At 46.9% G+C, this 20,260-nt stretch overlaps 1 protein-coding gene across 1 annotated transcript in view; it reads left to right on the plus strand.

Moving 5' to 3' along the window:
* The window catches only part of CPAP (centrosome assembly and centriole elongation protein), a 127,627-nt gene that overhangs the window by 811 nt on the left and 106,556 nt on the right, over positions 1-20,260 (plus strand). The window contains exon 2 of the mRNA XM_075331314.1: positions 12,890-13,359. Coding sequence (XP_075187429.1) covers positions 12,955-13,359 — 405 coding nt within the window. The 5' untranslated portion in view covers positions 12,890-12,954. The remainder of the gene's footprint in view (positions 1-12,889; positions 13,360-20,260) is intronic.

A 20,260-nucleotide genomic window follows, 5' to 3' on the forward strand; every position in this document is an offset into this window, starting at 1 on the left:
GAACAGCGGCGGGTCCAGGAGCGCGACGGTGGGTCCATAAGAGCGACAGCGGGCTCTGGAGTAAAGCGGCGGGTCAGGAGAGCGACGGCGGGCTCTGGAGAACAGCGGCAGGTTCAGGAGAGAGACGGTGGGCTCTGGAGAACAGCGGCAGGTTCAGGAGAGCGACGGCGGGCTCTGAAGAACAGCGGCAGGTTCAGGAGAGCGACGGCGGGCTCTGGAGAACAAAGGCAGGTTCAGGAGAGCGACGGCGGGCTCTAGAGAACAACGGCGGGTCCAGGAGAGCGACGGTGGGCTCTGGAGAACAGCGGTGAGTCCAGGAGAGCGACTTCGGGCTCTGGAGAACAACGGCGGGTCCAGGAGAGCGACGGCGGGCTCTGGAAAACAGCAGCAGGTTCAGGAGAGCGACAGTGGGCTCTGGAGAACAACGGTGGGTCCAGGAGAGCGACGGGGGGCTCTGGAGAACAACGGCGGGTCCAGGAGAGCGACACTGGGCTCTGGAGAACAACGGCGGGTCCAGGAGAGCGACGTCAGTCTCTGGAGAACAGCGGCGGGTCCAGGACAGCGACGGCGGGCTCTGGAGAACAACGGCAGGTCCAGGAGAGCGGCTCATTTACACCAGATATGCGGTACATATATTTATAACAAGTGACATATTCTCTTTCAACTTAATTATTTGTTTTTTTCTATAGTACCAAAATGATTGGTTCTGCCCCGCACCTCTGTACATGAGTATTAGGATGGTTTATAGCTCCTAGTAATGACCTTTTGAGGGCACTCAGCTGACATGCTGAGTTTTTGATGTAAAGATGCCGGCAGTGCGTCTTTTTTGTCCTCCGTGGTGTTTTTTGCGTTGGCTTTGCTTCTGTTTCCAATTCTACCTGTGAGTGGCGCTATCGCTGTCCGCTCATCCCTATCACGCGACCCGTGCTGCAGTGATCTCTGATGTTCGGTGATGTCAAGTTCCAGAATTGGGAGTTGACCCAAAATCACTGAGGCAGGACCCAGTCTTCCTGAGTGACTTGGCTGTGGTTGGAGTGTCGCATGAGCCCAGCATCGTGCGTGCTTGTGGTGCTCTGTTATAGGAAAATCCTGCTGGTTGGTTCCCTTTATCAGGTAAAGGCAGTGCCACACTGGCAGTAAGATGCTGATTGCAGGCGTAGCTGTTATAGGAAGATGTGATGCTTGATTGCTGAAATATCTTGAACAAAATTTGCAGAAATGCACTGCCCTTTGATTGACGTGTGCAGCGGTGCAGGCCTTTGTGGGTCGGGTCCTCGGCATATATTCCTCTTCCTGCGTCCTTCTTTGGCATGCCCCTTTTCTTTATTTAAATATTGTGTCGCCATTGTTCCTGTTGGCAGCGCATGCGCATTGCCACAGTGATGTCTTCATTAAAATGGTGCCAGAGTCCGCGCATGCCTATACCATGATCTCTCACGCCATTTTATTGAAGATATTGGGGAGAAGACAACTGCATCTTCGTGGGTGCAGGTTTTTATTTCTTTTTACATGTGCGCATGCGTCCTGCCGCTCATAGTCTTTTGCACTGGCTTTACTTTATATAGCAAAACCCTGGTAGTTGGTTCCTTTTAATAAAAGCGGGTGGGTGCGCGCGATGCTGGGCTGTGATGTGCAGGGAAACTTCGCCCACAGCCGATCACTCAAGGAGACTGGAGCCGGCCTCAGTGATTCCAGGTCAACTTCTAAGGGCTGCTTCTCACTTGCGAGTTTCTTGCAGTAGAGCAATGCGAGAAAAACTCGCATAGGAATCGGACACATGTTAGTGAATGATTCTGCTCGCATTTGCGTTTTTTTTTTTTTTTTTTCTCAGTCCAAATCGGACTGAGAAAAAAATCGCAGCATGCTGCTTTTTTGCGAGTTTCTACTGCGAGTCTCTCCAATGCAAGTCTATGGGAGCGTGTAAAAAATCGGAAGTCACGGGACGGCACTCACACCATCCTAGTGACATCCGATTTTCTAAATACATTTCTCGCATCTTTCCTAAAACACTGGAAACGAGTGATGTCTCACAATGTCTGTCAATCACTATTATCTGTCAGTCAGTCTCTCCCTCTCGGTCTCTATTCTCTCTCTGTCGGTCGGTCACTATCTCTGTCCCTCTCACAGTCTGTCGGTCATTATCCCCTCCTCTCTCATACTCACCATTCCCCGATCCCCGGCGCGGCGCTGCACGGCATTCACACTGCTGCGGCGGCTTTTACTATTTTGAAAAAGCCGGCCGCTCATTAAACAATGTCTATTCCCTGCTTTACCCGCCCACAGGCGCCTATGATTGGTTGCAGTGAGACACGCCCCCACGCTGAGTGACAGGTGTCTCACTGCACCCAATCACAGCAGCCGGTGGGCGGGTCTATACTGTGCAGTGAAATAAATAATTAAATAATTTTAAAAAACGGCGTGCGGTCCCCCCAATTTTAATACCAGCCAGATAAAGCCATACGGCTGAAGGCTGGTATTCTCAGGATGGGGAGCTCCACGTTATGGGGAGCCCCCCAGCCTAACAATATCAGTCAGCAGCCGCCCAGAATTGCCGCATACATTAGATGCGACAGTTCTGGGACTGTACCCGGCTCTTCCCGATTTGCCCTGGTGCGTTGGCAAATCGGGGTAATAAGGAGTTATTGGCAGCCCATAGCTGCCAATAACTCCTAGATTAATCATGTCAGGCGTCTATGAGATACCTTCCATGATTAATCTCTAAATTACAGTAAATAAACACACACACACAAACACACGAAAAAATCCTTTATTAGAAATAAAAAACACTAACAAATTCCCTGGTTCAACAATTTTATAAACCCCAAAAAGCCCTCCATATCTGGCGTAATCCAGGATGGTCCAGCGTCGCTTCCAGTTCTGCTGCATGAAGGTGGCAGGAGCTGCAGCAGACACCGCCGCTCCTGTCAGCTCCATGCAGCAACTGAGGTAAGTATCGCGATCAGCTGAGCTGTCACTGAGGTTACCAGCGGCCACCGCTGGATCCTCCAACAGTGACAGCGGGTAACCTCAGTGACAGCTCAGCTGATCGCGATACTCACCTTAGTTGCTGCGTGGAGCTGACAGGAGCGGCTGTGTTTTCTGTAGCTCCGGTCACCTCCATGCAGCAGAGCTGGAAGCGACGCTGGACCATCCTGGATTAGCTTGGATATGGAGGGCTTTTTGGGGTTTATAAAATTGTTGAACCAGGGAATTTGTTAGTGTTTTTTATTTCTAATAAAGGATTTTTCAGGTGTGTGTGTGTGTTTATTTACTGTAACTTACAGATTAATCATGGAAGGTATCTCGTGGAGACGCCTGACATGATTAATCTAGGATTTAGTGGCAGCTATGGGCTGCCATTAACTCCTTATTACCCCGATTTCCCAACGCACCAGGGCAAATCGGGAAGAGCCGGGTACAGTCCCAGAACTGTCGCATCTAATGTATGTGGCAATTCTGGGCGGCTGCTGGCTGATATTGTTAGTGTGGGGGGCTCACCATAACGTGGAGCTCCCCATCCTGAGAATACCAGCCTTCAGCCGTATGGCTTTATCTGGCTAATATTAAAATTGGGGGGACCGCACGTCAAGCAGTCAAAAAATTAAAATTTTTAGTGTAGGACTGCTTCAAATGAGATTTGCCGTGACGTGGCGAAGCAGCTCAAGAAATTGCAATTTTTTGCCAAAAATCTCAAAAAATTTTTTATAATAAGTACAGTTTGGAATGTTTAGTGCTGTAGTGCACATTTGGTGCTGGCTTTTTGTTTTTTCTTCATTGAATTGGTCGGTGGTTGACCTCCACCTTGCTATGCACCCCAATTTGGGATGTATTCCATCTGTCTGGATTTTGGCGGTTGGTGACTGTTCACATTAAGTCATCAGGCTTTGTCCACAGGCTATTTACTTCATGCAGCATTTGCTTGGACCTGTCCCGCCCACAGCCATGACTCAGTCATGGGTACGGGATTGAAATAGACCAGGTGAGTGCTGCTAAGAGCAGTTCTACTATTCATATGTGAGGCCGTATGGCACATTTTATAAAAATATTTTAGTGTAGGACTGCTTCAAATGAGATTTGCCGTGACGTGGCGAAGCAGCTCAAGAAATTGCAATTTTTTGCCAAAAATCTCAAAATTTTTTTTATAATAAGTACAGTTTGGAATGTTTAGTGCTGTAGTGCACATTTGGTGCTGGCTTTTTGTTTTTTCTACATGGCTGTCTGTGTCTGCAGTCAGCGGCCATGTAGCAGAGCTGAATGGCAGATGAAACAGTAAAAAATACGCATTACACACGCTAGTAAAATCATTAATTTATTCAGAAAAAGCATCGCACTTGCGTTGCACTCGGACATAACGTGAACTAAAATCAGCCAAGTTTTTTTCAGCCAACTCGGACCGATTATACTCGCATAGATGTGTTTCCAGCCTTATTCTGGAAATTGATGTGACATCACCGGAAATCGGAGGTCACTGCAGCCCGGAGTCAGGTGATAGGGCCGCTTACAGGCATAATTGGAAACAGAAGATATTTGGAAAAAGTGTGTTTTTTTGTTTTCCTGCTTTTAAATTGATGTGGCCATTTTGCTTTGTAGTACGCCACCTCTGTAAAGTGATTTCTACCTTAAATAAGTAACAGATCACTTTTTCCCCCCCTTGGTCCGGTTTTCAAAACTTCATACTTTTTTTTTTCTTTTTTTTTACATTTTTTTTTAATGAGAGTATGAGAAATGTAGAAAAAAACCCTCTCAAGTTTGAGCAGATGAGCATCCACAATGGAGAGGATTTTCCATTATAAATTAGTAAGAGTATTTAAAGCTTATTTGAAGTGGGGTTTTTTATGTAGATCCCCTCCAAATGCTTCACAAAAAACTGAACTTACCCTTAGATCTTGTTCACTTGACCGTATTTTCGGTCCGAGTGCTGTCTGTGAAAAAAACGGACAGCGCAGATCAATGTCATGCAGATGAGCGATTTTATTTCTTTATTTTTTAAAGGGAACCGGTCACCACTTTGGTTTAAAAAAAAAAAAAAAATCAGTTTTTATTAAAGATTTCCATAAAAGAAACAGATTAAACATAACAAGCATACAGAGAAAAAAATAAGAGAATATTAGCCACTTCAAGTTCCGTAGGTGGGCCGCTACCCTTGGTGTTTATATAATCTACATAATACATTACTGACAAAAATATACTTCCACCCGTGTTTTTATAGGTTCGGTCACCACTTTTTTGGCGTATAAGCTGCAGCCACCACCACCGGGCTGTTATATACAGCATTCTAACATGCTCCTCCTTCTTCTCTAGCCATGGTGCATGACTGGTCCGACGTCATCCACACTTGCCGGCATTCACATCCTGTGCAGGGCAGATCAAAGTATTGTAGTGCGCCTGCGCAGCACCGGTGAGTGTGTATGACGTAGACGCGTCACGCACCCAGGCTTCAGAAAGAGGACGAAGATGGCCGAAAGAGGAGGCACTGGCACCGGACAACGGAGACACCCATATGGCCAACCGCGCGACTGTTAGGTAAGTATTATAAAGTGTTTTTTATGTTCTCACAGCGGCCTTAGCTCTTATATGCAGCATGTTAGAAAACTGTATACAAGAGCCCGGTGGTGGTGGATGCATCTTATACACTAAAAAAGTGGTGACAGGTTCCCTTTAACCAAATTTATATGGAAAAAATTGCACAGTGCACTGGTTTCTTCTGTAATCGGATGAGGTTGTTTCTTCCCCCAAAAAATTGGCTTCCACATTATAGGTTCCATTTTTTTATGGATACATGGCAATTTTGTAAGATAGGAACCTGTAAACATTTTTACTGCTGCGAATTGGAAACTGATGACAAGTAAGAAAAAAAAAAATGATCTTTCGAGTTTTCTGGATGAAACTTTGAATAATTTTTTTATACTCTCATGAGAACCTGAATCTAAAGAACTCTGTGTGTCACATCGTGTGCTCCTCTAAGGCTGTAAACTCCATTGATCACGAGTGCCGCCTTTTTTGTATTGCTACCATTTATTGGTCATCAGTTTCCAGAACTCCCTTAGGGTATGTGCGCACGTTGCTTTTTACCTGCTTTTTACCTGCTTTTCTTTGTCGCTCCTAATTGGGAGACCCAGACAATTGGGTGTATAGCTACTGCCTCCGGAGGCCACACAAAGCATTAAAAGTGTAAGGCCCCTCCCCTTCTGCCTATACACCCCCTGTGGGATCACGGGTTCCTCAGTTTTCAAGCTTTGTGCGAAGGAGGCTGACATCCACGCATAGCTCCACTGTTTAGTCAGCAGCAGCTGCTGACTATGTCGGATGGAAGAAAAGAGGGCCCATACTAGGGCCCCCAGCATGCTCCCTTCTCACCCCACTCTTTGTCGGTGGTGTTTGTTAAGGTTGAGGTACCCATTGCGGGTACGGAGGCTGGAGCCCACATGCTGCATCCTTCCCCATCCCCCTTAGGGCTCTGGGTGAAGTGGGATTTTACCGGTCTCCATGCACTGAGACCGTGCTCCATCCACAGCCCCTGGGATCTGCTGGACATGGAGCTGAGTATCGTCAGGGACATGGCCCTGCTACATTAAGGTACTCTGTGTCCCCGTGCAAATCGCGCACACACACACCAGCATTGCTGGGTGTGTTAGTGCGCCCGGGACAATAGCGCTGTGCGCGTGTGCCACACTATCTTCAGCTAGCTGAAGGAGTTAATGGTTTGGAAACGGTCGCGCCGGCCGCTGTTGTCAGTTTTAACTGCGGCGCGGCTGGGACTTGTGGTTCGCCGGGGACTTCCGCGCTCACCGTGCATATTTGACGGCCGCGCTTACTACTACAGTCCCCGGCTTTTTCCGGCCTAGTTCGTTTCGTTCCCGCCCCCAGGCCTGCCAGTCAGAGTGGGGGCGGGACGCTGTGCAGAACGTCAGCGCCGAGGGCTGGAGTTTACTTTACATACTCCAGCCCTCACACTGAACACAGTGAGACGCTGGTTTCCCGCTCTTCGTCTGAGGCACGCCCACGGTCCGCCCCTCTTCACTGAACGCCGGCAGCCATTCCTGACGTGCTGTTTGAGCTGGAGAAGGGGAGACAAGTTATGGGAGACCCAGGCACGGGATTCTAGCGACCACACACCCGCTTTCAGCGGGCGGTAAGCGACACCTCTGGTGCCTACCCCACTTGTGCTGCAGTGTTCATTTGTATTTTTATGCTATACATTGCACTGTACTGGCGCTGGTAATTCTTCACTATATACCCTCTTGGATTGCTCTGAGACAACAGCATGTCGTCCGCAAAACCAAGGGTGCCAAGGCACAGGCTTTCTATGCTGCCTGTACCGCATGTGGGGCTACTCTACCGGCAGGTTCCACTGACCCCCATTGTGTGCAGTGCTCAGCCCCTGTGGCACTTGTTCGGCCGGGGCCTCTGCTAGAGGTGACCCAGGGAGAACCACCTGTGAATACTGTCCAGGTGACGGGGACAGAGTTTGCAGCTTTGCTGATGGATTATCCGTGACTATGACTAAAATCCTAGAAACTTTGCAGTCTAGACCAGTAACGCAGACCATGGGCACGGTTGAATCACTGTCCCCTGGTCCCCCTCCTTTGGAACAGCTCCGGGCTCCGGAGGTGTCCCATGCATTCCAGGGTGACGGCTCTGACACGGACGACAGTCCCAGACAGCCTAAGAGAGCTCGCTATGAGCGGCCCCCTACATCATATCACTGGTCAGGCTCTCAGCAGGAGGATTCTCTGTGTGATGAGCCGGAAATAGCTGATCAGGATTCTGATCCCGAGATACTCCTGATGGTGACGCCATAGTGAACAATCTTATCGCGTCCATCAATAAAATGTTGGATATTTCTCCCCCAGCTCCTCAAGTGGAGGAGTCAGCTTCACAGGAGAAATTCCATTTCAGATTTCCCAAGCGGAAATTAAGTATTTTTCTGGACCATTCTGTCTTTAGAGAGTCAGTCCAGAAACACCACGCTTATCCAGATAAGCGTTTCTCCAAACGGCTTAAGGATACACGTTATCCCTTTCCTCCTGATGTGGTCAAGAGCTGGACCCAGTGTCCCAAGGTGGATCCCCCTATCTCCAGGCTTGCGGCTAGATCCATAGTTGCAGTGGAGGATGGGGCTGCACTTAAAGATGCCACTGACAGACAGATGGAGCTCTGGTTGAAATCCATCTATGAGGCTATCGGCGCGTCGTTTGCTCCTGCATTCGCAGCCGTATGGGCACTCCAAGCTATTTCAGCTGGTCTTGCACAGATTGACACGGTCACACGTACATCTGTTCCGCAGGTGGCATCCTTAACCTCTCAAATGTCTGCATTGGCGTCTTACGCGATTAATGCTGTCCTGGACTCTACGAGCCGTACGGCAGTGGCATCTGCTAACTCCGTGGTTTTACGCAAAGGGAATGGAAAGCAGATTCTGCTTCCAAAAAATGTTTAACCAGTTTGCCATTTTCTGGTGACCGGCTGTTTGGTGAGCGCTTGGATGAAATCATAAAACAGTCCAAGGGTAAGGATTCATCCTTACCTCAGCCCAGACAAGACAAACCCCAACAGAGGATGGGACAGTCGGGGTTTCGGTCCTTTCGAGGTTCGGGCAGGTCCCAATTATCCTCGTCCAAAAGGACTCAAAAGGATCAGAGGAGTTCAGATTCTTGGCGGGCTCAGTCACGCCCAAAAAAGACAGCCGGAAGAACCGTTACCAAGACGGCTTCCTCATGACTTTCAGCCTCCTCTCTCCGCATCCTCGGTCGGTGGCAGGCTCTCCCGCTTTGGCGACATTTGGCTGCCACAGGTCCAAGACCGTTGGGTGCGAGACATTCTGTCTCACGGGTACAGGATAGAGTTCAGTTCTCGTCCTCCACCTCGATTCTTCAGAACGTCTCCGCCTCCCGACCGAGCCGATGCTCTCCTGCAGGCGGTGTGCACTCTAAAGGCGGAAGGAGTGGTGATCCCTGTTCCTCTTCAAAAGCAAGGTCACGGTTTTTACTCCAATTTGTTTGTGGTACCAAAAAAGGACGGGTCTTTCCGTCCCGTTCGGGACCTAATGCTTCTCAACAACCACGTGGGAACCAGACGGTTCCGGATGGAATCCCTCCGATCCGTCATCGCCGCAATGTCTCAAGGAGATTTTCTAGCATCGATAGACAGCAAGGATGCTTATCTCCACGTACCGATTGCTCCAGAGCATCAGCGTTTTCTACGCTTCGTTATAGGAGACGAACACCTTCAGTTCGTAGCCCTGCCTTTTGGTCTGGCGACAGCCCCACGGGTCTTCACCAAAGTCATGGCAGCTGTAGTTGCAGTCCTACACTCTCAGGGACACTCCATGATCCCTTACTTAGACGATCTGCTGGTCGAGGCGCCTTCTCAAGAGGCATGCCAACACAGCCTGAACGTGGCGCTGGAGGCCCTCCAGGGTTTCGGGGGGATCATCAACTTTTCCAAGTCGAATCTAACCCTGACCCAGTCGATAACATATCTTGGCATGGAGTTTCATACTCTCTCAGCGGTAGTGAAGCTTCCGCTTGTCAAATAGCGTTCATTGCAGACAGGGGTGCAATCTCTCCTTTACGGTCAGTCACACCCCTTGAGACGCCTCATGCACTTCCTAGGGAAGATGGTGGCAGCAATAGGGGCACTCCCTTTCGCGCAGTTTCATCTGCGTCCACTACAATGGGACATTCTCCGCCAATGGGACGGGAGGTCGAGGTCCCTCGACAGCAACGTCTCTCTCTCTCAGGCGGCCAAGGATTCTCTTCGATGGTGGCTGCTTCCCACCTCATTGTCGAAAGGGAAATCCTTCCTACCCCCCTCCTGGGCGGTAGTGACGACAGATGCGAATCTGTCAGGGTGGGGAGCAGTCTTTCTCCACCACAGGGCTCAAGGTATGTGGACTCAGCAAGAGTCCACTCTTCAGATCAACGTTCTGGAGATCAGAGCACTGTATCTTGCTCTACAAGCCTTCCAGCAGTGGCTGGAAGGCAAGCAGATCCGTATTCAGTCGAACAACTCCACAGCGGTGGCATACATCAACCACCAAGGAGGAATTCGCAGTCGGCAAGCCTTCCAGGAAGTCCGGCGGATTCTGACGTGGTGGAAGACACGGCTTCCACCATATCCGCAGTTCACATCCCAGGCGTGGATAACTGGGAAGCAGACTTCCTCAGTCGCCAGGGTATGGACGCAGGGGAATGGTCTCTTCACCCGGACGTGTTTCAAGAGATCTGTCGCCGCTGGGGGATGCCGGACGTCCACCTAATGGCGTCTCGGCACAACAACAAGGTCCCAGTTTTCATGGCATGGTCTCACGATCACCGAGCTCTGGCGGCAGACGCCTTAGTTCAAGATTGGTCGCAGTTCCGGCTTCCTTATATGTTTCCACCTCTGGCTCTGTTGCCCAGAGTGCTGCGCAAGATCAGGTCCGACTGCCGCCGCGCCATCCTCGTCGCACCAGACTGGCCAAGGAGGTCGTGGTACCCGGATCTGTGGCACCTCGCGGTAGGCCAACCGTGGGCACTACCAGACCGACCAGACTTGCTGTCTCAAGGGCCATTTTTCCATCAGAATTCTGCGGCCCTGAACCTGACTGTGTGGCCATTGAGTCCTGGATCCTACCGGGTTCAGGATTGTCTCAAGAGGTCATTGCCACCATGAGACAGGCCAGACAACCTACCTCCACCAAGATATACCACAGGACGTGGAAAATATTCTTGTCTTGGTGCTCTGCTCAGGGAGTCTCTCCCTGGCCATTTAGTTTGCCTACTTTTCTTTCCTTCCTGCAATCCGGGTTGGAAAAAGGTTTGTCGCTCAGCTCCCTCAAGGGGCAAGTCTCAGCGCTATCTGTATTTTTTCAGAAGCGCCTAGCACGACTTCCTCAGGGACGCACGTTCCTGCAAGGGGTCTGTCATATCGTCCCTCCTTACAAGCGGCCGTTAGAGCCCTGGGATCGGAACAGGGTTCTAATTGTTCTTCAGAAGCCGCCTTTCGAGCCTATGAGGGATGTTTCCCTTTCTCGCCTTTCACAGAAAGTGGCCTTTCTAGTAGCGGTCACGTCTCTCCGGAGAGTGTCCGAGCTAGCAGCGCTGTCATGCAAATCTCCCTTCCTGGTGATTCACCAGGACAAGGTGGTCTTGCGACCTATTCCGGAGTTTCTCCCTAAGGTGGTATCCCCGTTTCATCTTAATCAGGATATCTCCTTGCCTTCCTTGTGCCCTCATCCAGTTCATCAATGTGAAAAGGATTTGCATTGTTGGATCTCGTGAGAGCGCTCAGGATCTACATTTCCCGCACGGCGCCCCTGCACCGCTCGGATGCACTCTTTGTCCTTGTCCTGGTCAGCGCAAAGGGTCGCAAGCTTCCAAATCCACCCTAGCTCGGTGGATCAAGGAACCAATTCTTGAAGCCTACCGTTCTGCTCGGCTTCCGGTTCCCTCAGGGCTGAAGGCCCATTCTACCAGAGCCGTGGGTGCGTCCTAGGCATTACGACACCAGGCTACGGCTCAGCAGGTGTGCCAGGCGACTACCTGGTCGAGTCTGCACACTTTTACCAAACACTATCAAGTGCATACCTACGCTTCGGCGGACGCCAGCCTAGGTAGACAAGTCCTTCAGGCGGCGACGGCCCACCTGTAGGGTAGGGCTGTTTTTACGGTCCTATCACGAGGGGTTATTATACCCACCCAGGGACTGCTTTTGGACGTCCCAATTGTCTGGGTCTCCCAATTAGGAGCGACAAAGAAGAAGGGAATTTTGTTTACTTACCGTAAATTCCTTTTCTTCTAGCTCCAATTGGGAGACCCAGCACCCGCCCTGTTTGCTTAGGGATTTTTGTTGGTTCGGGTACACATGTTGTTCATGTTGACTGGTTTCGGTTCTCCGATGTTCCTTCGGATTGAATTTGTTCTTAAACCGGTTATTGGCTTTCCTCCTTCTTGCTTTGGCACTAAAACTGAGGAACCCGTGATCCCACGGGGGGTGTATAGGCAGAAGGGGAGGGGCCTTACACTTTTAAGTGTAATGCTTTGTGTGGCCTCCGGAGGCAGTAGCTATACACCCAATTGTCTGGGTCTCCCAATTGGAGCTAGAAGAAAAGGAATTTACGGTAAGTAAACAAAATTCCCTTCTTTTTGCTGCTTTTTCTTCTGCGCTGTTTAATGCCAAAATGGATGTGTTCTTCTATTCAAGCAAAGTCTATGGGAATTTGGGTTTCTTGTTCACACTATGTTGTTCAAAATGCTGCCTTTTTGTGGCAGAACTTTGGTCAAAAACTCAGCTTTGCAGTGCAAAACCCAAATGGCAAAAACAATTGACATGTTGCTTCTTTGAAAAGCTGAGTTTTTGACCAAAGTTCTGCCACAAAAAGGCAGCATTTTGAACAACATAGTGTGAACAAGAAACCCAAATTCCCATAGACTTTGCTTGAATAGAAGAACGCATCCATTTTGGCATTAAACAGCGCAGAAGAAAAAGCAGCAAAAAAGCAGGTAAAAACCAGGTAAAAAGCAACGTGCGCACATACCCTTAGAGTAGAGAAAGTTTCCTCTTGGATTTGCCCCTTCAATGCAATACAGCTGGATCGGCAAGGAACCTGACAGCGACAGATTTCTGTGTGAGAGCCCATCCGCCAGCATCATTTGCAAACTGTAGTTGTTGAGTGCGTTTTGGGTTGGTTTTTTTTTTGGACATTTCCTTTATAGAACTGCAACTAGGGCTTATTTTTGGAGTAGGACCAACAAAAACCCAAAAATCTTACTAGGTCGTATTTTAGAGAAAATGTTTTAGGGGAAACAGGGTATTTCAAGTTGCACAGAACTTTTTTTTTTATTTATTGATATGTTATACTCCACAGCTCTTCTCCAAATTTAACTTGTTCTCATTTTTATTTTAGTGATCCACCATATCGGTATGGAATTAACCCCGCAGTTCCTATAGAGCTCCAAAAACCAGAAGAATATGCCAGAAATGATTTCCTCTCCAGATTTCAGCAGTGAACCGAATTTTATGTCACAGTACATGCCAAACATTGCACGTGCTGGAGTCATAGTAAACTCTGCTTTCCCCAACCTGGAGCCGGGTGGAGATGTGCAGACCCTGAGGCCTCCCAGTGCCCTCTCGGGAGCGCGCGTTCACACGCCTTTCTCCGGCAGCAGTAGCCTGTTGAGTGAAGACTCTTTTGAACACCAAAATCCGGTCCATAAACCCCTGCACCATAAGCTGGACTATACAGGACACTTGTCAGGACATAAAGACCCTGATTGGGAAGGTAGCAGAAGTCGACCACACAGCAGGGTGATGTTCAGAGAGGAAGACGTTTTAAGAGAAGAACTCAATGATCCACTATTAAAAAAACTTGAACAGGTAAAGCTGATTCCAATTTATCATCGGTTTGTTGACTTCTACTTTACACATTACTGTTTTATTGGATTGTCTCGGATTAAAACAAAAAGATCTGCTTTTCTCCCAAAAACAATACCACACTTGTCCATGGGCAGTACATGCTATAGCTGCTATATGGCTTTAAGCTGCAGCACTATATAGTTGACTTTTTTTTTTTTTTTTATATTTTGGACATCTTTATCTTCCATGTCTTCACTGCTCATTGTGCAATCATGTAAACTAGAAGGTGGTGTGTTCAAGAGGTCGTGCGTGGCAGAACTTATTGCTTATTGACCCATTGCATCATATTGATTGTTTTATTCTTCTGGCACTTGTATAATGACGTGTTATTTCTACCTTGAAGTGTCTCTCAGCTAAACTTACCATTATGTTGATGCGACAGCTGCCCTGGGTGATAGTCTTTGTTTTTGTTTTTGAGGAGCGCTAAACCTCAAATGCTAGTTTGTGAAGCTAAACCTCATAAATAAGCTCATATTAACAAATGTGCACAGACAGTCTGGGGGTTTGAAGAGGACTAAAATTAAGACATATGGTAAAAAAAACCCTTTAATTTGTTAAGTCCTTATTATTTCTGTAGTTTCTATTGGTTCAGTAGCAATGATATTCACTTGACCTCTACAGCCAATCACTGGTCTTGGCGGGGATACTTATATGGTTTGAAACCTTTGAGGCCTGTGATTGGCTGCAGTGTTTACAAGAATGATAGATGTGACACCAACACTGCAGTAATGGCAGGGACCATTGAAGCAGTGGAACATTTATGAAGTGAGTAATCCTTAATTTTCTTTAAAAACAATAATCTTCTTAGCTATGTGTTTTGTTTTTAATCCCAAACACCTTTTAAAATGTTATTTCTGCAATTACATTATTTTTCACAATGCCCTGTATCAACAGACTTCCTTTTTTAAACTCCTTCTGCCTCTGTACATCCAGCTTGAGAGAGCTGAATGGGCAGTCTTCTTGTTATCCGCTAAAACTACATTTCCCATCAGCGCTCTGCTCCTCCTCAGTGCTGCAGGCCCCACCCTCTGTTCTCCTGTTTTCTCTGTATTTCCTGTACTCTATAAACAAAGAGAATCCCAGAACACAGACATAACGTTAATCCCAACCTGTTTGCAGTTGGCCTTTGTGTCCTAGAATAACATGGCGTACCTTGTGGAAAGATTATCCGCAACAAGTAATTCTCAGCTTTTCAACCATGCCTTTGTTTAGTATGTACAGTGGGTACTGAAAGTATTCAGACTCCTTTACATTTTTCACTGTGTTTCATTGCAGTCATTTGGTAAATTCAAAAAAGTCAATTTTTTTCCTCATTAATGTACACTCTGCACCCCATCTTGACAGAAAAAAAAACAGAAATGTAGAAATTTTTGCCATTTTATTAAACTAGAAAAATTGAAATATCATATTGTCATAAGTATTCACACCCTTTGCTCAATATTGAGTAGAAGCGCCCTTTTGAGCTAGTACAGCCATGAGTCTTCTTGGGAATGATGCAAGTTTTTCACCCCTGTATTTGGGGATCCTCGGCCATTCTTCCTTGCAGATCCTCTCCAGTTCCGTTAGGTTCGATGGTGAACGTTGGTGGACAGTCATTCCAGGTCTCCAGAGATGCTCAATTGGGTTTAGGGCAGTGCTCTGGCTGGACCAGTCAAGAATGGTCACAGAGTTGTTCTGAAGCCATTCCTATGTTATTTTAGCTGTGTTCTTAGGGTCATTGTCTTGTTGAAAGGTGAACCGTCGGCCAAGTCTGAGGTCCAGAGCACTCTGGAAGAGGTTTTCTTCCAGGATATCTCTGTACTTGGCCACATTCATCCTTCCTTCAATTGTAACCAGTCGTCCTGTCCCTGCAGCTGAAAATCATCCCCATAGCATGATGCTGCCACCACCATGTGTCACTGTTGGGATTGTATTGGGCAGGTGATGAGCAGTGCCTGGTTTTCTCCACACATACCGCTTAGAATTATCATCAAAAAATTCTATCTTTGTCTCAGCAGACCAGAGAATCTTATTTCTTATAGTCTGGGAGTCCTTCATGTGTTTTTTTGCAAACTCTGTGTGGGCCTTCATATGTCTTATCATGTGTCAGAGTCCAAAGAGATATTCTCTATGGCCAATATATTCACTAAATCGGGGTCCTGGGCAAACACCTCAAATGTTCATTTAGAAAAAAAAATGTATTGAAAATTTTAAACACTAAACACTTTAACATTCCCATCAAAATATAATCTTATTCTTTCATCCAGTACGCAGACTGGAATAACATAGCTTGTAAATACAATAGATTTATGATAACCATTGTTGGAAACTCTTTCATCAGCAATTGGGAAGATGAAAAGTGCAGTGAGGTTAAGGGGTACTTTGCACGCTGCAACATCGCTAGCCGATGCTAGCGATGCCGAGCGCAATACTACCTGCCCCTGTCGCACATGCGATATCTTGTGATAGCTGCCGTAGCGAACATTATCGCTACGGCAGCTTCACATGCACTCACCTGCCCTGCGACGCCGCTCTGGCCGGCGTCCCTCCTCCTTCCTAAGGGGGTGGGTCGTGCAGGCAGCCAATAGAAGCGGAGGGGCGGAGATGAGCGGGACGTAAACATCCTGCCCACCTCCTTCTTTCCGCATTGCAGGCGGGACGCAGGTAAGGAGATGTTCCTCGCTCCTGCGGCTTCATACACAGCGATGTGTGCTGCCGCAGGAACGAGGAACAACATCGTACCTGTCGCTGCAGCGAAATTATGGAAATGACCGACACTACACAGATCACCGATTTTCGACGCTTTTGCGATCGTTTATCAGTGCTTCTAGGCTTTTACACGTTGCAACGTCGTTACCGGCGCCGGATGTGCGTCACTTTCGATTTGACCCCGACGAGATCGCAGTAGCGATGTCGCAACGTGCAAAGTACACCCTAAGAACGTACAAACAATATATTAAGTCAAACAAACATAACCGTCATCTCAGTTAAAAGAGGACAAAATAAAAAGGGGAGGGGTTGATTTTTCATTTCATCACTTAGTCACTCTTTCACAGTTTAGCTACCTATTAGGAGTTGACCTAGGTTATTTTTTAGGTCTTACATAATGTAACATGCAGTCGAGGTTAAAGGTTGCACCTTTTTTTTTTTCTTTTTTTTTTCCTTTCATTCCATTGCACAGAAATGTAGATGTTCGAAAATTATAATTTTGGTAATTGTTTAAAGTGCCACTACAACATGTTTTATTTTTGTTTTGTTTTTTAGCGTTGTATTGGTGCTTTAAATTTATGTCCCCTCCCCGGATATCTATTCTCACCCTCCAGCGTTTGCACCCTTTTTTGTTGTTCTGGTCTCTTGTCGCCATTTTCTGCCCTTGTCTTCTGACTGGCCGGATGTCAGAAGCTATGTCACAAGATCCCAATGCAAGTCTGAGTCAGAAGAACGAGGCTCTCATAGATAGGTATTAAGTTGTGTCCTTAAAAAACTGCACCCAAAACTGCATGGCCTTATAAATATCACATGTATAATATATTATATATGTGACTTTTTTTTTTTTTATTATAAACTGATTGTTTTACATATACATAGTTTATAATAAAAAAAAAAATCACATTTAACCCCTTCAGCCCCCGGGCACTTTCCATTTTTGCGTTTTTGTTTTTTGCTCCTTTTCTTCCGAGAGCCGTAACTTTTTTATTCTTCTGTCAATCTTGCCATATGAGGGCTTGTTTTTGCGGGACGAGTTGTACTTTTAAATGAAACCATAGGTTTTACCATATATTGTACTGGAAAACAGCAAAAAAATTCCAAGTGTGGAAAAACTGCAAAAAAAGTGTGATCACACCAATAGTTTTTGGGATGTTTTATTCACAGTGTTCACTATATGATCAAACTGATGTATCTATGTGATGCCTCAGGTCGGTGCGAGTTTGTAGACACAAAACATGTATAGGTTTACTTGTATCTAAGGGGTTAAAAAAAATTCACAAGTTTGTCCAATAAAAGTGGCGCACGTTTTGCGCCATTTTCCGAAACACGTAGCGTTCTTATTTTTTGTGATCTGAGGCTCAGTGATGGCTTATTTTTTGCGTCTCGAGCTGACGTTTATAATGGTACCATTTTTGCGCAGATGCTACGTTTTGATCGCCTGTTATTGCATTTTGCGTAAAACTTGCGGCGACCAAAAAACGCAATTTTTGAGTTTGGAATTTTTTTGCCACTACGCCGTTTACCAATCAGATTAATTGATTTTATATTTTGATAGATCGGGCATTTCTGAACGCGGCGATACCAAATATGTGTATATTTATTTATTTTTTAACCCTTTAATTTTCAATGGGGGGAAAGGGGGGTGATTTGAACTTTTAGGTTTTTTTTTTTTTTTTTATTTTTTAAAACTTTTTTTTTTTTACTTTTTTTTTTTTTTTTTATTTTACTAGTCCCCCTAGGGGGCTATAGCAATCCGATCGCTGATCGCTATCTGCTGATCACAGCAATACAGCTGTAATCAGCAGATTCAGTCACTTTGGTTTTCCCTCTGCTCTCGGCCGAGGGAAAATGAAAGTGAAACATCATAGCAGCAGGCGTCATCACATGACCCTGTGCTACGATGGCAACCACCGATAGTCACGTGATAACACACGTGACTTCCGGTGGGGGCGGCGGTAAGTAACAAACATGGCCGCGCGCATTTAAATCTTGCTGCCAGACTTTGGCAGCAAGATTTAAGGGGTTAATGGCCGCGGGTGGAAGCGATTCCACCCGCGGCTAGCAGGCACACATGTCAGCTGTTGAAAACAGCTGATATGTGTGCCGATCCACGCCGCCTGGGGCGGGGCTTAACGGGACACGATCCTGGACGGATAGATCCGTCCAAGGTCGTGAAGGGGTTAATATATAAGTAAAGCAAGCGGTTTAGGCCCTGTGCGCACTGTGGTATTGTTCGCGGTATTGCCGCGGTTTTGCCGCGTGCGGGTTGGTACATGTGCTTTAATGCATTCAATGCAATAAAGCACATTGAAAAAAAAAAAAGAAAAGTAATTTCCTTCTGAGATAGATAGTAGATAGAGGAATAGATAGAGGGATAGATAGAGTCCCTGTGAGCACACGCTGCATTTCTCCCGAGCGGTAATGTGTTGTTCACATTACCGGCCGTGGGAAATGACCAGTAATTACTTCTCTGCTGTCTCGTTGCGAGTCTGCATTCAGCAGTGTGGGGCTCCCTCCACATACTGACAAATCACCATGCCGCTTTAAGTATTAAGTACTGCTCTCACCTTTATCCCAGTACTTATAGTACCACTGATGTCACCTTGGCAACTTATTTACCATACCACGTATGATCAGTAATTTTATTACACATATGACAGTGTCTCATTGCAATCATTTTCTACCCCATACCTTCTGTGTGAGTCCCTTCACACTGTATGCTAGCCTTTTACTGGCGCTCCCTTGTTTACTTCACATGTAGCAACGATAACTTCTTACCGAAGTATTCTTTATGCTGACTCCTAAATCTCCCTTCCTGTTTTCAGGCCCTGATGCACCTATGAGATTTCTTATTATAACCATTTACCTCGGTACTCTGGGCCCCTGGTGAAGGCTTCTGTGCGAGCCGAAACGTAGGGCGGGCAGTACCGTTTTTTTGTGAAAAATAAAAAAACCTTGTTCAATCATACCATACCTGGAATTGTCCTATTTTTCTTGCACTGTTTGCCGGGTCTACCTTTTCGAATTACTATAAGTTTTCTCCCGAGCCCCAGGACTATAGCAGCTGAGCATAACTTATCCCTCTCTGTATTCAGCAGTGTGTCAGTTGCAGCTGGATGCAAGCATCGGAGGACGTGGATTATGCCAGAGCTGTGTGTTTCGGGGGGGGGGTTAATAAAGAGGTGAACCAGGGGCTTTTTTGTGTATTATTTAAAATAAAGGATTTTTCGGTGTGTGTTTTTTCACTTTACTTCCGGGTTGATCATGTTAGCTGTCTAATAGACGCTGCCATGATCAAGCCTGGACTTAGTGACGGCGATCCGCCGCCATTAACTCCTTATATTACCCTGCTTGCCACCGCATGACGGCAACAGGAGGAGCCGGGGACACTCCGAGACTGACGCATAATGGATGCGACAATTTCGGGGCAGCTGCGGGCTGATATTATCGGCTGCAGGAGGGGGGGGCATTAACCCTGCCCCTTGCCCTCCCCAGCCTGAGAATACCGGGCCGCCGCTATGTGCTCACCTCGGCTGGACGGTAAAAATACGGCGGAGCACACGTGTTTTTTTTTTTTTTTTTTTCTATATGTCCGTTTACTTTCTATGTGTATTCTATATGTCTGTGTGTGAGCGTGTTGTGTGTGTATTGTGTGTCTGTGTCTGTGGTGTGTGTGTGTGTTTATGCTCTGCTCCGCTTCCTCTTCCTGTCATAATGACATCACTTCCCTGCAAAACGCAGGGCAGCGATGAACATTACGGCAGGTAAACCACAAAATACCGGAGGGAATAACGCAGGAAAACGCAATGAACCGCACAAAATTTGCTGCCTGCGTTATTCCCTGCGGGATTTCACGATTACATGGCAGTCAATGGAATGAAATGCCGCAGCGACGTGCGGAAAAGAAGTGACATGCAATTATTTTTGCTGCGGGAATCCCGCAGAAAAACGTGCAGCTGTCAAAATCCGCATACTGCGCACAGCATTTTTTTTCCCTTAGGTTCTGCTGGTGAATCACTGCAGAGATTTTATGAACATAACATGCAGCAAAACTGCAGGAAATCCGCGGCAGAAACCAGCAAGTGCGCACAGGGCCTTATAATAGAAGTCAAATTTAGTATATAAGTAAAACAACCGGTTTATAATAAAAATCACATTTAACCCTTGCTTTAAA

Source organism: Anomaloglossus baeobatrachus (assembly GCF_048569485.1).
Source record: "Anomaloglossus baeobatrachus isolate aAnoBae1 chromosome 2 unlocalized genomic scaffold, aAnoBae1.hap1 SUPER_2_unloc_1, whole genome shotgun sequence".
Lineage (NCBI taxonomy): Eukaryota > Metazoa > Chordata > Amphibia > Anura > Aromobatidae > Anomaloglossus > Anomaloglossus baeobatrachus.